Source organism: Bombus pascuorum, chromosome 1, assembly GCF_905332965.1.
Source record: "Bombus pascuorum chromosome 1, iyBomPasc1.1, whole genome shotgun sequence".
Taxonomy (NCBI): Eukaryota; Metazoa; Arthropoda; class Insecta; order Hymenoptera; family Apidae; genus Bombus; species Bombus pascuorum.
This window is the reverse complement of record NC_083488.1, coordinates 16,675,747-16,691,977: the sequence shown is the minus strand read 5'-3', so window position 1 is coordinate 16,691,977 and position 16,231 is coordinate 16,675,747. Positions and strand designations below refer to the sequence as shown.

The window sequence follows — 16,231 nt, the reverse complement described above, 5'->3', positions numbered from 1 at the left end:
ATACATATCAATTGACCGCGTGGTATAGGATATATATTCATCTAGTGTCCTGACAGATAATAGTCATATATTTTATATTTTAGTAATTAAGTAATTTTGAAAAATGAGTATAGATAAAGAAGAAATAAAGAATAATTCAGAAACAAATGAATTCACTAAACCGAAAGAGAGAAGAAAGCGACATGCGAATGAAACTCGTATGGAAGTAAGTATTAAGGTTAAGTTCTAAAAATATAATTTTATTATTTATTGTAATATTTAATTATTTTTACTTAGTATTTTTATATTTTCATTTTCTTTGTTTTGTATTATGTGTTCTGTTTTAGGTCGAACTAATTAGTGGTACAGAAGAAAAAGTGAAATCGCATATAACCTCAAAAAAGGCTAAAATTATGCAAGATAGTGAACAAAGAAAGGTGAAAAATTTAATTTTGCTAATAATTGAACTTTATTAATTAATTTGTGTGTACTATTATTAAAGCAAAATAAAATATTTTCAGATATCTGTACCTGCTCATAGGTATACTCCTTTAAAAGAAAATTGGATGAAAATATTTACACCCATCGTTGAACATTTACAATTACAAATAAGATTTAATTTGAAAACCCGAAATATAGAATTACGGACAGCTCCAGAAACTCCTGACATTGCTAATTTACAAAAAGGAGCTGATTTTGTAAAAGCATTTATTTATGGTTTTGATGTGGAAGATGCTTTGGCTTTGTTACGTTTAGATGGTTTATTTGTAGAAACATTTGAAATTCAAGATGTAAAGCCTTTGAAAGGTGACCATCTTTCTAGAGCAATTGGAAGATTAGCTGGAAAGGGTGGAAGAACAAAGTTTACAATAGAAAATGTAACAAAGACTAGAATTGTATTAGCAGATAGTAAAATTCATATACTCGGTTCTTTTCAAAACATACAATTAGCAAGAAGGGCTATATGTAATTTAATCTTGGGTAGTCCACCGTCAAAGGTTTATGGACAACTCAGGAATATAGCAAATAGAGTTTCAGATCGATTATAAAATAAATACTACAAGTTAGTATTAAGTTAATAATTAATATTTACTGTATTTATATTAAACCTTTACAAAAATTTTATGAAGGAAATTGTACTCTTTATATAAGATTCTTTAAATAAAATTCAATGTAAATTTTATACAGAAATATATGTAAAATTATTTATCCTAATAGATTTACAGAAATTAAAATTCACTTAAAGAAGTATTTGATATTTATATTTCCTGGGGACTTTATTAAGAACTAATCTACCATCATAACTCAATGATGCAAATGTCCAAGGGTCAGCAGATGACCATTCAACTGCATAAACGCTATCTTCATGTTCTTCATATCTACCAACAACCCCATCTTCAAGCCTAGAAATGATATATAATTTGGTTTTATATATTTTGATAATTTTAATTACACCACATTTTAATTATCAATTATTACTTGTTTTTCTTGCAATTGTAATCATTTTGTGTACTATCATCTTCAGGAGTTACTATATGTCCAAAAGGTTCTGAAGATATTGATGCAATACTGCATAATATGACTCTTGAATCACTACTTGAAGTTAAAACTAATTGATCGTGAAAACGGTTGATTCGAACACTCCACACCCAATGTGAATGTTCCATACGGGACAATATAGGTTCTGTAGGTGACCGAATATCCCAAAATTTCATATATCCATCATCTCCACATGTTGATAAAATATACTGACGATTTACGTTAAAATCTAAATCTCTAAATATAAGAGTAAAATTACATTAAATTCTGTATTTAATAAAATTATAAAAATTTTGAATAAAAATAAATAATCAAATTTTTATTTAATACCTAATTATTTGAGAATGAGCAGATAAAATCGTCCAGGATGCCTCAGCAGGACTTCTAAAGTCCCAACCACGAACATTATTTTCATTCAGTGTAACAAATTGATTGCAACCATTATGAGGATTCCACTTTCCATTTGTAAAACGTGGTTGACCTTTACTAGCTAAAGTACCAGAAGTAGTAACCTAAATAAAGTAACAAATAAAAGATACATCCGTTGGTAAATAACTTAGAAATCTATTTTTACCTGTGGGCCATTCTTAGCTAGATCCCACAATATAAATTTATTATCTACAACTGAAACAACTTTTGTTGAATCCATAGGATGATAAGCAATGGTTTTAAGGTCTGTACCATACGGTGTAGTATCAATGTCTGCTAAGTTTTTAAGATTTTCAACATTATTTGTATATTCTTTCAGTTCTGGCAGTTTCCAAAGAGCTCCTTTCATCTGACAAGAACCATCATCTAAAGAAAACATGTTCTTTTAAAGTATAATTAAGATTTATCATTTTAATGTCTAAAAAGGAAAAGTAGTTTTACTCATAATTACCATTTAAAGTATTATAACAAGTAATAAATATATTGGGCTCCGTGGGAGAAGCTTGTAAGGACCAAATTTCTCCAACAGGATGATGAAATATTTGAGTCTTTAAGCTGCCTGTTTCTTCATTAAGTTCTACCAAATGAACTTGATTGTTATTAAATTTCAATGATTGTGTTCCAACTAAAAATCTGACAATATCCGTTTCTGCAGTTTGAGCCGACAATGCTCTTGTCTATAAAGCAAAAAGTATTATGAATACCAATAGAAATAATGGTTAGTACTTTAGATTAAATTATTATAAATTCTTATGAAAATGAATGATAAGATTTATGTTCTGCATATTTTATTTCAAATTATTATTATCTGTAAAAATGTATGATTAAGAGAAGTATTAGTAAATGTTTATAACTTAAGATTTTCCGTATTCTGAATTGCATACTTGGAATTCAAGGCCATATATTACAGGGTTATCATTTTCCATTTTTTAATTAAGTTTATATTTTACAGAAAATTGAAGAAAAATGTTTTATTAACGAAGCTGTAACATAAACATATAATCTGTCAACGCAACTTGCAGCAACAACGCTAGAGACATGCGATAAGCAACAAATCTATAGATGCACTTATTTAAAAGCGAAGGTTGTGAAGTAAGTAATAAGTGATAACTAAAAGATGCTATAAGGTACTAGACTGGAAATAAATGTTATTAAATTTCGTTATTAAACATGCAACATTATGAGAATAAAAAATTTTCGATGATTCTACATACTCAATACTAGCAGAAAAACAATTAAAAAATGTTCAAAATTATTTACCAATTTAACTACTATTCGATTATTTCGATGTATGTATATAACGATTTAATTTTGTAAATGTATCATGTACACGATGAAATATAATCGTGTGAAGAAATGTTCTAGATTGGAAGATTGGTACTATTTAGATAGAATACGATAAAATATGATGTTCCTCGCATTAAAAAAAATTGTTTTAATTAAACATTAGATTTTTATATTAAAATGGTGCATTTAGGATTGAATATGTATATAACGCAAACTTCGTGATAGAACGTAGGTGAGTATTATATATGAAAGAATCTTGTACGTAGATTTTTATAAAGAATTTTGTTTATTTATAATAGAAAATTGAAATGTAGTATATGTAATGTAATAATGTAATAAATGAAGATATAAAACAAAAGCATGCAAGAAGTAAAATTGAACAAAGGCGCCAAAAGATCGGAACGTGTTGGCCATGATATACAGAGGCGCCACAAAACCATGGAACAAAACTAGCAAACTCCGAAGATATCTATATGTTTCCGTTACCGCTGTCGTATCCCTACCACTCAGTTAGCAGCTCCTGCGTTGCTTTGCGTCGGCCGACGGGTAACCAGCCGTGGGGTCACCAGATAAATTATGTCAAACGGAGTAGTGTTACGAACGTGAACGATTATCGGGATTCGCTGTGCTCACATACGAAAGTCGCAAAGTGCGCGCTCATATACGATTCAAGTGTGGTGCCGATGTAATTCCAGACTGATTTGTCTCATAGACTTTTGTTAAATAAGTGATTAATTTTGAATGATCGTGCACAAACGTGTGCATTTGTATTGTCTCTTCGTATAAATGCACGTATTTGCTTTTATTTCTTTGAAAAAATCATGCTGACCCGGCAACATCAACTGTAAGTAATCGTTTGTCGCATTATTTCTACTTTCTTTCAATTGACACTTTCATACTTCAACACGCACTTCGAGTATTATTATGATAAAACAGCGAGATGTGTGTATTTTTTTTTCTCTGCCAAAACTACTCGTATCACGTTACCAGATTTAGGTGAAAGTAAAATTGAAAAATAAAAATATTGTTTTTGGCAGTGTTTGCTGTTGATTCTACGAAAAGTCAGATTTAATAGTTCCAGCGTTTTCATGGCTTTTTTATTCACGCGATTCGAAGTTTGCTAGTTTTAAGATTACGGTTTTTGTTATCGTTTCTTTTCTTCAAGTGAATGATTTTAGTCTAATTGAAACTTGAAATGATGAAAAGAATACTATGGTGTGATGTGGGTATATATGTAATATTGCAAAGTTTACTTTTATGGAAATTATTTCGTACTTTTGGAGCAAAAATAATTAAGCAAGTACAATGTAAAATTGGTAAATATATATATTTATTTTGTATTTTACAAAGATTTTTTGACAGAAAATTGATATGCGTATTGTCGAACTATACAAAACTTGGTGCATTAATAATAGCTGCTGTAATGTTAGATACATATACTTCTATTCTATACAAGAATACGTGATATTATTCATACATGGAAAGGAATAATCATTAAAACTTTCAGACTTTCATTTCTGTAAACATCATTCTGTAACTTTATTACGTATTTGTTATGATTTCTATATTTATTACGTATTTGTTATGACTTCTGTATTTATTACGTATTTATTATGATTTCTGTATTTATTACCGTATTTGTTTAAAGTATTATGTTATTTATATCATTCTTAGAGGGCTATTTTTAGAACATAAATTTGCGTTTTTCGCGTATGATATGAACATTGAAAAATTTTTTGAAACTTTTCTACTAGTTTTAGAATTTTGTCTTTATGTCTTTTGTGTCAAAAGAGGAAATAAAAATTGCAGAATATCGTTAACACAGAAAGTAAAACAAGAATATAAGAAATCTTAAGTAAAATCGTTCAAAAAAGTTATACTTCTTACTCAGTAATTGCTTAATAGTAGAAGAAAGAGTTGGTCAGTGTTGTGAATATTTAAATATATTATTAAATAAGTTAAATACATTATTATAGTATTTTGTAAGTTAATCTTACAATAGTTATTATAGTAGATAAATTCTACAGTGAATATGATAAACTGTAGACTGTGAAATAAGTGATTATATATTAGCATTGCGAACTTTTATGATACTATAATAATGCATAACACTGCATTACTACAGTATTACATTATAGTGATATATAGCCTGATATATAGTACATACTACATTTACATATTGCAGTTAATACGCTTCATTATACACATAGTAAAACACAGTAGAACTCATAGAAAACTACAAAAAGATGAAAAGGGCATACTATACTACAGTATAGATAGTTTTTCAATGATCATGTAACACTCAATTTACTATGCAACCATATCTTACTTCGATATAGTAAGCTAAAATAATCATTTGAATGACTATACCAGGTTACTATATTTACAACGTACTATATTTACATATTGCAGTTACAGTACTCCATTATGTACATAATAAACCATGGCCATTTGAACGATAAAACTGTACTAGAAGATTATTACTACGTACTATATTTACATATCACAGTTACTATATTTCACTATATGTCTAGTAAAACACAATTACCACGGAAAAATTTAAAGATATACTACTATGAAAAAGCATTATACACACGTATAATGTTTCCCGTTATAACATCTGCTCTACTATACAATGATACTATATCTCGATTACATCGATACAGTATAAATTATCATTTGAATGATAAAATCATATCAGAAGATTACTGTACAATTCTCACCCGCTACATTCTCCGATCTTATTACGACTAGCATCCAACGATCAAACGTACTCAAATTTTCGAACAACTGGTTCATCGTCTCCATACTTATTCTAGCGAGGCGATCGAAAATTTTCATTGAAAGAATGCTTGATCGTGATCGAGCGAACGATCGTTAAACTCGCACGTCCATCGAGGAACTTCTTGCATCTTTAAAGTCGGCTGTCCGATTGCCGGCGCGTATTCTTCGGTCGCTTGAAAAGCAAGAGAGAGGAAAACGAAGAGGAGGAGGAGAAAGAAGAAGAAAAAGAGGAAGAAAAAGAAGAGGAGCAACGGCATCGTCGCGCGTTACGTCGTTCGACCGTTCAGTGCGTGAAAACGAACTGCTATCCGGCTCGCCGGCTGCCACCGTCGGTTTTCTCTCGTTCGAGAGCGTCCGCAGACCGTTTGGACTCGGTCTCTTGGGTTAATTGATCGGTTGGGATGTTTTCGTCCTCTTGGTCGACCTCGTTGCCGCCGCGTCGGTCAGCTCGATGCCGACATGGCAGTCCGCTTCCACGTGAGATCGATCACTCGAGACTCGAGACGCACTGGCGGCAACCGTCATGCACGCTGTGTATTGTGTATATACCATCGCGCAAGTGTTTGACCGTATATCAGTTGTTCAACAGATGACATCCTGTAGCCTGGGCGCGAACAAACGCTTCGTTTCTTCTCCCATTGAAAAAGACGGTCGCTCGTCCCTCCTCTTTTTTGCGCTCCTCTCTTCTCTCAGATCGAAAATGATTCGCGGTCGCATCTCGACAACTGCGACTGTGTACCAGTTTCCGGAACCGCTACCGTGACGTCGTTTTCGTGGTACATTTCAAGGGCGACCACGAAGGCGCTTGCGAGCCCTTGAAAATGTCGTTCGAACACGATTCTAGACTTTGAGTCAGCCGAAAGATGCTTTCTGGCGTATTTGGACTACGAGGATTTATCGAGTACATACTTGAGCGAATGTTATACGATATATGAATATATGAGCTGTTTATTCGCCAGATCGATTAACTTCACGAAACAAAGGGTAGAGAAAATTGATGAAATTATATGAGGCAAACATCAATCAAGTGCTTTGGCACTAAAATTTAAAAAAATTCAGGATATGGAGTTAACTACATTTAAAGACTCGTATAAAAGTTGATATTTGATTTGTGTATGTTTCAACTTTACTGCGTTCTTTGGACCGTTTTGGATTCAGTCCTGTTTTACTTTTGTCGAGAAATTTCTCATATTCGAAGGAAAAACGAAAGGACCATTGTTGATATGTATGTATAACTTCGCGTTTCAATTTGATGTCAAAGTTTTTTTCTAAATATTATGTTCTTCTGCCTGCTGAAATTAGGACAAGGCGAGAACATGAAATTCAAGAACCTTAATACGTAAATTTAAATTAATGATATTAGTGTTTTGAGGTAGGTATTCTTGCTTTTTAGTAGAATATATTTAGGTATTAATTAGAACAGGTTTCTTGTATATTGCTACTTCATAGGGAAATGAATTTTATGAATTTTATTTCTTGCAAACGATTCTTTACTTTGCTCTTTGAATACCATACTTGTGAATGGAGTTTTGAAACTTGGGACAAAGTTCTGATACGTGAGATTTTCATCGAAACTGGATAGAGAACATACCTTCGTGTAGAAGGAAACGATGCAGGATTGCTAAATACATATGTGGATTCAAGACTGTCTAATTATACAAAATTATTTGTTTCTATTATTTATTATCAAAGAAAACCGATTTAAAGCTGAAACAAATCGTAATTCTTCTAATAAAACCTAAAAGTTAAACGACTGTCAATTGCAATTTACATAAAAAACTAGTATTACAACTCTTTTCTTGAAAAGAAAGATCTTTTTTGTTTCAATCGTCAATCGAACCATAATCAATTTAAAAGACTGATTTTAAGACAAAAAACTTCCTGCAATCAACCAAACTCACACACAGAGAAAACTAACGTATAAGAAACTAACGTTTATTAACGCTGAATAACCGAATTCGTGAACGCTGACGAACAACGCGTCGAAGCGTTATTTTTTCTCGCGTTTTAACGGAGAAGCGGGTATATAACAACGACGAACCGTACACCTCAAGTTTCGTTTTAATCAATACTGTCGCATGGTCGCGTGCAGAAAATTCTTTCGCTTATCGCGGCCCGTACGAGACGGTAGAACGCCGAAGTGCAGTTAACGCAGCAAAAAGTGCATTTACTTTCCAACTAAGCACACAACCCACCTATCACCTCTTTCTCTTTCTCCTCTTTTCTTTTTTCTTTCCTTTTCCACCTAGAGCCTGGATGATAGTCACGAACTTGTTAGATAAAAAATTATTTCTTTTCTGCCGGGTTAGACCGTGTTATCTCCCTTCTCTCGTGTCGTTTATCTTCCGCATGGCGTGATATCACAATGATATAACGCAGCTCCGTAGTAGCATTCGACTGATGTTTCTATTCTTTCTTCCTCCTGTTTCTCTTTTAAAATTTTTTGTCTTTTATTTTTTTTCCTATTCAACTTTGGTTCGATGAGTAACATATTTATGAACGACTTATTTATTCATTCGCGATTAAGCCGGTTAAAACGTGACTGATAGGCTGAACGGAAACGATATATTTCGTTCGATAATGGGAGGAATGCGGGCGTTTTATGGGCATTCAGATATGCAAGATAAGGGTAGGTTTGATGAACTGTGCGGAAAGTGTAATGAATCTGGAGCGCGATAAGTAGTCAGGTAGAGCAAGATAGATTTTTGATAAAAGGTTTTTTATAACGTATACGATTGTCGTCGCGTGAAATTTGTCAATACGTAGATATGTTTACCGATGAATGATACGTCTGTAGATATAATGTACGGTAGGGGAATGATACTGTTGATAATAATGAAACAAGGGCTGGGTACTTTTGTTATTTGTACGTATTACACGAAAGTGAAAATGAAACATTTTATCGGCAATGAAAAGTTGTACAGTCAGATAATTATGTGGCTATTGAGATATGTTGTTGTTTGTATTTTGAATGATTACAGTGGTGGGAAAAGAAAAAACTTTAATTTCTACTCTAAAAATTACTCGATATCGAAAAACAGAGATGATTAAAAGTGTTTGTTAATAATGCTTAGAATATATAGAAGCATAAATTTGAAATTTTACAAATTATGAATATACACAAAATAACGAAAATGGTGGATTGTCCGGAATGTTCGAGCCGATTTTCGGTAGGTGGCATTAGGACAGGTCTGAATGATTGAATGATAGAATGATTGAAAACAACTGACACGCGTACATGTTCTAAAAGGTGATATTTCAGGCATCTCTAGAAAAAAGTTTAGTTGGGATACATTAATTTTTATTAGTTTTATACGCTGTTAAATATGGAAGGAAACAAAATGCATTATAGGCATTTGATAGCTTTCTTTTACCGGAAAGGCAAAAATGCCACACGAGCAACAAACAAGATATGCGCTCTTTATGGTGACGGTGTTATAGCTGAAAGATTTGCTAAGTTTAAAGCTGGTGATTTCAACCTTGAAGATCAAGAACGCCCGGGTAGGCCGGTCACCACTGATGAAGATCAGATCAAAACACGGATCGAGAATAACCCGCGCGTTACGACACGTGAATTAACAGAAATGTTCAAAATATAAAAATCCACCATTCACGAGCATTTAGCGAAGCTTGGCTATATAAAACGTTTTGATGTATGGATTCCCCAGGATTTAACGCAAAAAAATCTGACAGGCAACGAGGAGACACCATTTTTGAAGCAAGTAGTGACGGGGGATGAAAAGTGGATTATTTATAATAATGTTCAGCGGAAAAGAAATTGGCGAAAGCAGAATGAATCACCTTTAGCCGCCCCAAAAGCCGGTTTTCATCCGAAGAAAGTCCTGCTCTGTGTCTGGTGGAATTAGAAAGGAATCCTGTATTGTAAGCTTCTACCAAACGACCAGACGATAAATTCGGAAAAGTATTACTCGTAATTAGACGAATTAAAGACAGTAATTGAACAGAAAAGGTGCAGAACTGGCGAATTGGAAGGGCGTCGTGTTTTATCAGGACAATACGCGGCTTCATATTCTTTGACCATTTGACAAAGGTTGTTGGAGCTTGCTTGGAATGGATCTAATTCCACCGTATTCATCAGACATTGTGCCCTCAGATTTTCACTTATTTAGATCGTTACAAAATTCCCTTGTGGAAAAAGCTTTAACTCTTTGGTCGACGTAAAAAATCATATCGAAAAGTTTTTCGCCGAGAAACCTGCGAAGTTCCGGAAGGATGAAATATTCAAAACGCATGAAAGATGGAGAACGATTGTACGGAAAAAAAATAATTCATTAAATCTATATTGATATTTAAATGTGCCACGTTTGAATTTTCCTTAAAAATCGGAACAAAGTTTCAGGATAACCGTATAATTCTTGCATTCTCTGCCTGAGTTTGTTGTTTATAACTGATATTGGTATAGTATTTAACAGTTCTACAATTACAGCTGAAAATACCTAAAATTCTGTGGATAAAAATGTTAAAAATTATTGTCAAAAATCTATACATGCGTATCCGAATTTATCGTGGTATTCAAAAGGCTAACACGATCGTCCATGTTTTACCATCCAACAATAAAATCTAATGCTAAATCAACAATAACAAACGGTCATCAATCACAACAAATCAAAGTCGAAAATATACAAAACAAACAAATATAAATGTTCAAAAGTGACGTCAAAAGTTAATATCGACGTAGAATCTATATAAGTTTATATTTTTATAAAAAATATAGAAAAACAGGAAAATTAAAATTTCGTTTATATTGACGATGAGAAGCTATTTCGTGTTCAAACTATAAAGCCAGTAGCAGAGGAAAATTTTTTAACCCTGTATATTTATATACACGTTCTCGCCGCTCGAAGCTGGAAGACAAGGCCCTGACATTTTCCGTGCTTGCTTCCCTGTCCAGCCTTTTATAACTTACGCGAGCGTTTCGAAAACAGAGGAGATACGGTCAGGTAAGCTAGCGCAGGTCGAGGCAGTATTTTAACAGCGTGAAGTGTTTGAAAAACCAAAATGAGATTTCACTTTCCTTCCTACTACGAGATGTTGACACGACTATTTCATGGCGTTTTTCATATTAAACTCAGAGTTCAATGTTTTATACTTTTCTTAAAAAGAGTACGGATCTCATATTAAAAATTAACAACGGCACAACAGAAATTTAATTATACTAAGGTAGCTGAGTTTGTAGAATTTTAGTATCACAGTGTAAATGTAGTGAAACGAAAAGAAGGCTTACGTGTACTCAGCTGTGATAAGAAAATGAAACAGTTCGTATTTGATAAAAGAAAAAAAAATGTAGAATGTAACTCTCCTGTTAAGTTTATATGCTTATCGTATGATTAGTTGAAAATCATATTAACGTAAATCAGTTTATTGCTAGTACTTATAAAATAGTATTCTGTACTTTATGGAAAATTCACAATTTTTTGTTCAATACATAAAGAAATGATACTTTCAAGAGGTTGTACACGTGTGTATAATAAATTAGTATTTTCAAAATCTTAATTTACACTGTGTATGGCATTTTTTATAACACAAAATACGTAAATTGTATCATTTTTTTTGGGAACTGGCTTCGTTTATTTAACTTTTTATTATGATTCTACAAATAAATTGCACTATTCTTATAACTAAGAGCATAATATAAGACACTGTAAGTATAATATGGACGAAGATAAAAATTCCTTATCATATCGGTTATCTGCAATGAAAATAATACGAGAGAGTGTTAAAAAAAGGATTAACAAATTTCTGGAATTATAGATCCCTTCCACACCAGTTCTCTAAGATTATTTGAAGTCTTGGGTGTCCTTCCTTTTTCCTATTTCTAGGTTGCCCAGACCACCTTGAAGTTCATTGCATTCAAATAAGTGTTCTCGTCTTGCGTTTCCTTCCTGCAACATGTAATGCAATTTACAACAGTTCCTTCTTGTCGTGTAAGAGCTATTATTTTTCTTACTTTTAAACAATCTATAAACTCGATATTTCTCTTCAGAACTATCACACCTACTTTCGGTAGGCTTATAATAGGCTGTTATGATATAACAAAAATTATTTAAGCCAATGTGCAATAACAAAATTGCAGTTTGTAATTATCAGTCCGTATAGAATTATTTTATCACTACTCAAATTCAAATACTATTATTATAAATCGGTCAGTGTGTCTAAACTACAAGCGTTAGAAATAAGAATATCTTCAAAGATGTACAAAATATTAGTTTCAAAATACCAATTTCAATTTCTTCTCGCAACTATGACCAACAATTTGGAAATTTGAAGTGTTGCGGAGAATTCTTACGTCACCTTTCTTCGTACAAGATTAGAAATTTCTTAAAAGATAGTAGTAAAATAGTAATAAACTGAGAGATAGTACGATAGTTATTGTTGTTTCTAATTATTAACTCATCGTTGAACTATTTATTTTACTCAAATTCAAATAATATTATTATTAATCGACCATAGGTGTCTAGACACTTACGAATGCTAGTATACAAACCCAACATCTTCAAATGCATAAAATATTAGTTTTAAAATACCGATTTCAATTTCTTCTTGCGACTATGACCAACAATTTGCAAACACGTAGCATCACGAACAATTGTTGCATCTCTCTATTTCTTGTGCTGATCCTCGGAGCTCGTTGCATTCAACTACATTTGGAACTCACGTTTCCTACGCTGTGCCAGCACGGTGATACCGGTCTTATCTTCTTTTGTTCCTCACGGCACATGACGTGAATTCAATGTCAAAAGCGAGATGGAAATAACAGACCGGCAGAGCGGCCTGAGAAAGTGGCGAGTATCGATCCACAGTTTAGCACGGGTCTGTGTATTTACATGCAAAACCGAAACAAAATGTGCATCCTTAGGCTATGAGCGCACTAGCGACGGTTTGTCGTTTGCGGAAAGGACATCCGTTTATGTGGATGTGCGTGCAATTGACGACACGACTGCAGGACATTTTCGTTATTAGAAGAAGAAGAAACGGAGTTTTTGATTGATGCGAGCGAGAGTGAGAAAACTGTCGCGCGGCAAAGCGTTCCTAGTTCGCCTAAAGCTCGATATCGCCATATCTTTCCGTATTCGTTGAACGTAGGCGCATCGACATGTATGTATGATGCAAATTTGTGAAAGCGAAATCGCGAAGCACAAAAAATTGAAAGTTGCTTTTCCAGCGGAGGAAAGGAAAAGTTTCAATGGCAAAACAGTAAACGTGTTATACTAGGCGATTGAGACAATTTGATAGTTGTTTCCTTTTTTAATTATTGTCGTTTTTGTATTATTTAAGAAAATCTATTATAATAACTAATGTATTGAAATATATTGAATATGAAAATTTGCTTTGTAATATTGTTAGAGGTATGGGAAGAATTTTATTTTCAAATTTTATGTTAGTTTTTTGTTATGACACTATATTTTAATGAATATATATTTGTGTCACAGAAACTGGTTGCTGCAATTACACCATCATCTTCTTTTTGTCGATGTTTCAACCGCCTTTTGATCATTTGGAAAAATCTAAATGTACCTAATAGATATTTCATTCTAGCAAAAAACTTTATTTCGTAACGTTGTTATAGCAGCGCGATGAATTTTATTTTCAAATACATATATCATTTTTTTCTTCTAACACAGGGTCGTGTATTTACAGACATTTTTTTAAGAACAGTTGTAAACATATTTAATTAGATAAAATAATGTTCATTATCGTCTTCGAAGCATTGTAACTTCATTCGAAAGTAATGTATCTGTTCTAATAGTTACCCGGTCTCATTTTGTATTATTTTATCTGTTGGTACAAGAAGTTTTCTGATAGAGGAAGTATAAATTTCTTCTATGATTAACTGATAACCATTAACCTACTAATCTGAGAAATTTATGTGACCCATAGATAATGCGTTTACACACGATGCTTTTGAGATCTATCCAAATGAGATAATCAATAGGTTACAATTAAAGGAAATGGGTTTATACTAAAATTGCGTGCTAATAACCCAGTAATAATTTGATGAAACTAATTCATTGGTTGAAAATACTTTGTATTTATGATTTTTATATAGCAAACAATCTTTGTATTGTATTCGTTTTTATTATTATCAGGCTGTGGATGTTTATGCATTTATGAAAAATTTTATGGTGCAGAAATATATAAAACGTACAAATTAATCAAAGTAAAGTATTCCTTTTGTCGTGCTCATCGAAATATAAATTTTCATAAATAAGCGTGGTCTAATTATTATATTTGGAATGATTCAGTTCAGAGATTCAGTTCAGTTAAAAGATTAAACGATATTTTCCAATTTCGATATATAATTTCCAATTTCAAGAATGGCCTGGTTGTTTTTTGAAAATAAGATATTTTTGTTCTGTATTTAGTAGTTCTGATAATGTTTCTAACCGGGATAAAGTTTCATTTTTACGATTCTTTTCTCTATCTGTGTGCAGATCTGGATTACTTTAAACGATTTGTATTTAATCTAGCTAAAAAGAACAGAATCCTAAAGATTCACCACGGTAAATTTCAATTATGTTTCTATATCACCCTCTAAGGAAAAAGAAGGGAGAAAAGAAAACGAGAACGTATTGTTTTCTTTGGCAAAGAGGTTTCTCAATGTTTTATATCCCCCTAAGGAATTGCGCGATTTATCTTTTGTTCGAATAGCAACAATTCCAAGTGGAGATGCAAAGTGTTATTTCGAAACTGTGACTCTCGAATTTATGTTCTCCCCTTTGTCGATCGCGTCCTCGAATCGACGTGAATCGTCTTAGAAATTTCCGTTTGTACCGCTTTCCAGTATGTTGCAACCGGCTACTATTATACTTGGTTATGAACTAGATTGAGAACGCAGATCCATTCTTATATCGGCTGCTCCGCTTTTTATTTAAGCCCCGTCTGGTGAATTAATCGTTGAATTTGAAATGGAACAACGATCAGTATGCTTCAGAGAGTAAATTTTCATAACAGGAAAATAAAATATTCGTGTAAATATAACATTCATGCTTGTGTATTACTATTTTTATGGATACGATCGGAAAGACGGAACCGAAATACGCTCTCATTCGTTAAATATCATAATAAATATTCTACTTTGAATATTTTGTATGTTTTTGCATGCTATATGCATTCTATGTATTTTGCACTTTTAAATTTCCTATAGATGCATAAAAATCCGCAGCCTACTTATCGCTTAATTTTATTTATACTTTAATTCAGTTACATTAATTAACAGACATTCACGCGTATAATACCTCATGGCAGACATGCATTTTCCAAATTACGGCAAAAATCAAAATTGGTAGTATCTAATACGACATATCTAACCAGTTATAAGTTGAACTACAAGGCTCATCGTTATTCTATCAACACGTACAGTTATTGGTACACGTAACAGAAATCTCTGAATGTGTGGTAAATCAATAACAGTCAAGCAACAAAGATCAAGAAGGACTAGACTCGACAGATAAATCTGGCCGTGTGGGAAGAGAGAAACGTGGGAGAGAGAATGAATGCGTTGTCAATGAACGAACGATTTCGTATACCTATCAACAGCACAACGCTGTCAACAAAACTTGTATTTTCCGCGATCACCGTGTCCGATATCTCATCGAACGAAGCCGGAAATTGGTGACAGCAAAACCGATATGTCGAACATCATCCACGTCCTTTCTCCTCCTCTTCATCGCCAAGGTCATTGCTAACACCATCAATACCGCGGCTGTATTGGAAAACTTTTCATTTATGAATTTCACTACACTTCACCGTGACCGATATATCAGAAGGAAAAATTCTAGACTCGTTTTGTCTGTTTTTATTCTTTCAGATTGCAGGGAATGCTAACAGCCGATTTTTCGCAGGTACGAATGCTAATCGTAGAAAGTTGCCTTGGATGTAAAGAGACTTTATGTAATGAAAACTCTTTTTTCTTTAACGTTTCTTTTGTAGTTTAATTGTTGTGGCCTGATGTAACGTCGTTGTTTTAGAATTCATTGTTCTTAAAAAAAAAAAGGGAACATTTCAGCTTGGAATTTTAATAGGGAACGTGAGTATCGCATGTTTGAAACGTTATTTTAAAAAGAGATTCTTGGCAAATTTAGAGAGATTCTTTCTATAATATTATCAGCTGTGTGATAATTAATAGATATTATTAATTTGGTAAGAATCTCTTTAAGCAGAAATTCACGATAGAACATTTTTCTTGAATGCT

The 16,231-nt window shown here is 32.8% G+C and overlaps 3 protein-coding genes across 8 annotated transcripts in view; 2 read left to right on the top strand and 1 right to left on the bottom strand.

Annotated features, from left to right (window-relative positions):
• On the top strand, positions 1-1,451 carry LOC132906760 (RNA-binding protein pno1). Of its 2 annotated transcripts, XM_060959269.1 has the most exons (4): positions 1-205; positions 327-416; positions 501-1,042; positions 1,198-1,451. In XM_060959269.1, exons 1-3 carry the CDS (start codon positions 104-106, stop codon positions 1,026-1,028), a joined length of 720 nt encoding a protein of 239 aa, XP_060815252.1. In that variant the 5' UTR covers positions 1-103; the 3' UTR covers positions 1,029-1,042; positions 1,198-1,451. The 2 variants fall into 2 exon arrangements, with proteins under 2 accessions (XP_060815252.1, XP_060815243.1); XM_060959260.1 differs by lacking the exon at positions 1,198-1,451 and having other exon boundaries at positions 501-1,170.
• LOC132906747 (EARP-interacting protein homolog) lies at positions 1,060-3,058 on the bottom strand. The gene is made up of 6 exons (XM_060959216.1): positions 2,832-3,058; positions 2,399-2,624; positions 2,093-2,313; positions 1,849-2,030; positions 1,459-1,755; positions 1,060-1,382 (listed from the first exon to the last, which is right to left on the bottom strand). Exons 1-6 carry the CDS (start codon positions 2,871-2,873, stop codon positions 1,220-1,222), a joined length of 1,131 nt encoding a protein of 376 aa, XP_060815199.1. The 5' UTR covers positions 2,874-3,058; the 3' UTR covers positions 1,060-1,219.
• A 703-nt stretch (positions 3,059-3,761) lies between these two features.
• Positions 3,762-16,231, top strand: part of LOC132906504 (uncharacterized) — a 52,053-nt gene continuing 39,583 nt past the window's right edge. For 4 of the 5 annotated variants that reach the window (XM_060958790.1, XM_060958782.1, XM_060958773.1 and 1 more), the window contains exon 1: positions 3,762-4,078. The gene's annotated coding sequence lies outside the window, so the exon portion shown is untranslated. Of the gene's footprint in view, positions 4,079-15,847; positions 15,882-16,231 lie in introns of all 5 variants that reach the window. The other variant, XM_060958765.1, reaches the window with a different exon arrangement.